We start from the raw sequence: 2568 nt of genomic DNA on the forward strand, positions 1-2568 counted from the left end.
TCCAGACAGAAGAAAGGATACCTGAAGAGGACCCAAGCAAACCTGAATGATGAGAGGTAAGAGCAGAGGCGGATGGGGATGACTGAGAGGTGGACATGATATGCTGAAGTTGTGCAACTTGCGCACTCAGGGAAGTCCAGTCAGGATCGGGAGCCGGAGTAGATGTAGTGTAAGCAGCAGGAGGTCGGAAAGTACCCGAAGTAGGACCGTGGAACTGTGTCTGAGAAGACGGAGCAGACTGACGTCCCTTTTTGGGACAATTGTTCTTCCAATGACCCCTCTGATGGCAGAAAGCACACTCATCTGGCCCTAATGGTCCTCTCTTGGGTTTCGCAGTGGCCTAAAGCTGATGAGGAAGAAGGGTTGATAACAAGGGCGGCTTGGTAGGAGCCAAGAACACAGAGGGAGGCAAAGTCTGACTGGCCGTCTTAAGACGGGTTTCCTCGGAGAGGAGTTCACGAACAATATCATCCACAGAGGGAAGAGGAGATCGGTGAAGGATGCCACCTCGAATAGCCTCATACTGAAGGGAAAGAGCTGTTAAGAACTGGACTAAATGACCCTGCTGCCGAAACTCAATGTAAGCATCTAGTATCTTGAGACTAGGTGGTTCCATAAGAGCCAACTGATTCTAGAGACCTGTCATCTCAATATAAAAGTCCTGAATAATCTGATCCCATTGACGAGCATTTTGAATAGTTGTTTCCAACTCATACCGCTTGGCAAAGTTGGACTGCTGATAAACACCGAGTAAATAATCCCACACTTCCTTGGCAGTACTGTACTTGGAAAACATCATTCCAACACGGTCATCCACATAATTATGAAACCAGGTTAGAACTTGGGCATTATCACAATCCCAAGTGTCACAAGAAGACAGACACCATTTCGCCTTCGGGTCCAATGGACGAGGAACAGAACCAGAAACATAGCCCCATTCTTTTTGACCAAGAAGAAAATTCTTCATGACACTGGTCCCATAGGCATAATTGCCACCAGTGAGTTTACATTTGATGGCTTGGATTTTAGTATCTGACATTGTAATAAAACAAAATTTGTAATAAACAGACAAATATGGGGCTTTAGTGCAATAATCCTGAAAAAGGGTTTTAAATAGAAATAGCCAAGTTGAAGACACAAAGAGAGAGAGAGAGAGAGAGAGACTGAGGCAGAGAAACGAATCAGACACAAATCGTGAGGAAGAGAGAGGCAGACGAACCAGAGAGCCAAAGTAGATGGCTGCAAATCGAATCAGACAGAGATCGCGAGGAAGAGAGAGGCCTTCGCGAGAGGAACCAGAGAGGGCTAGGGTTTCGAACCTTCGTGAGTCTGGAGAGAGACGAGTCACAACTCCAATGGTGACAAACCAATCGAACCAAAGAGAGCTGATGGTGATGACCCAGACAAACCAGAATGTCACCACTTAGGGCTGATCACGAACCAGAAAGACCAAGGAGGGTTCAAGATCGATGACCCTTTGACCAGCAAACCATGATGGTAACAAGCGAAGCAGCTAGGGTTTCGAACCTAACTCTGATACCATGTAAGATTTCTAAACAAAACTGTATATTAGATTTTAATTGAACAAAGAATACATACATCACTCACTGATATAGAATACTATATCCTAATCCTAAACAAATACATCACTGATATAGTGTTCTATTAGATATAGAACACTAACACTAATTCCTAATCTTAAAAGGAAAAGGAAAAGGAAAACGGAGAACAGTGTTCTCATAAGACCCACATCGGGCCACATGCTCATCCCTATAAGCAAGCAAATGTTCTTATTTTTTTTTTTTATATTTATATTATTGATATTTTATTTTATATAGTTTGACACATTTAAAAAATTAAGGACCCGCCAAATAATAAAAAAAAATTAATACAACGGTTATACTATGTTAATGATATTAACATTTTTTTATTTACCTTCTAATGTGTATGTGACAAAGTAATTATATTTTGAAAATGAAGCTCACCCTCCACATAGGTTTATTGTTAGTATTTGTCAATGGTGACATTACTGTGACACTGAATGTTTACTCATCGAATAAGGGTGTACATCTAATAGAAATTTACTGTTTGAGAAGTTTAAATCACTCTGTTTAGTGAATAATTTTTTTAAATAATTTTTGAATTTTTTTTATTTTTGGTGTTGCTTGTCTTTGGCGAATTTTTTATAAATATTTTAAGAATTTTTTTTTAAAAAAAAATTTAGATTCACTTAATTCTATAAACACTTCAAAAGTAAAATATTGGTGATTTTAAAAAAAAATATATTAAATGCAAAAAATTTAAAAAAAATACTAAATTTTTCACAAATATTTTATATTTTAGATGCAACTAAAAAAATGGCTAAAATATAAATAGATAAATAAATCACTAAAGACAAAAAAAAAAAAAAAAAAAAAAAAAAAAACTCAAATTTATTTTTAAAAATTCAAAATCAAACAAAATAAAAATTATTTAGTTGAAAAGTTTTTTATTTATATTTTTAAATTGTAAAACTTAAGCTTATGAAGTGATCTCATTTATAAAAATTTCTCGAGCAATGAGTACATC

At 36.8% G+C, this 2568-nt stretch overlaps 1 protein-coding gene across 1 annotated transcript; it reads right to left on the minus strand.

Annotated features, from left to right (window-relative positions):
• Positions 1-631: 631 nt before the first annotated feature.
• LOC145798010 (uncharacterized) lies at positions 632-1039 on the minus strand. Its single transcript, XM_082885453.1, has one exon. The coding sequence runs from the start codon at positions 1037-1039 to the stop codon at positions 632-634; it is 408 nt and encodes a 135-aa protein (XP_082741579.1).
• Between the last annotated feature and the right edge of the window lie 1529 nt (positions 1040-2568).

This window comes from Camellia sinensis, chromosome 8, assembly GCF_055761805.1.
Source record: "Camellia sinensis isolate YWXY chromosome 8, ASM5576180v1, whole genome shotgun sequence".
Classification (NCBI taxonomy): Eukaryota; Viridiplantae; Streptophyta; class Magnoliopsida; order Ericales; family Theaceae; genus Camellia; species Camellia sinensis.

Bases quoted from the DNA above. Each gene is read 5' to 3' on its own strand.
- LOC145798010 (XM_082885453.1), bottom strand. From the start codon at position 1,039: ATGTCAGATACTAAAATCCAAGCCATCAAATGTAAACTCACTGGTGGC.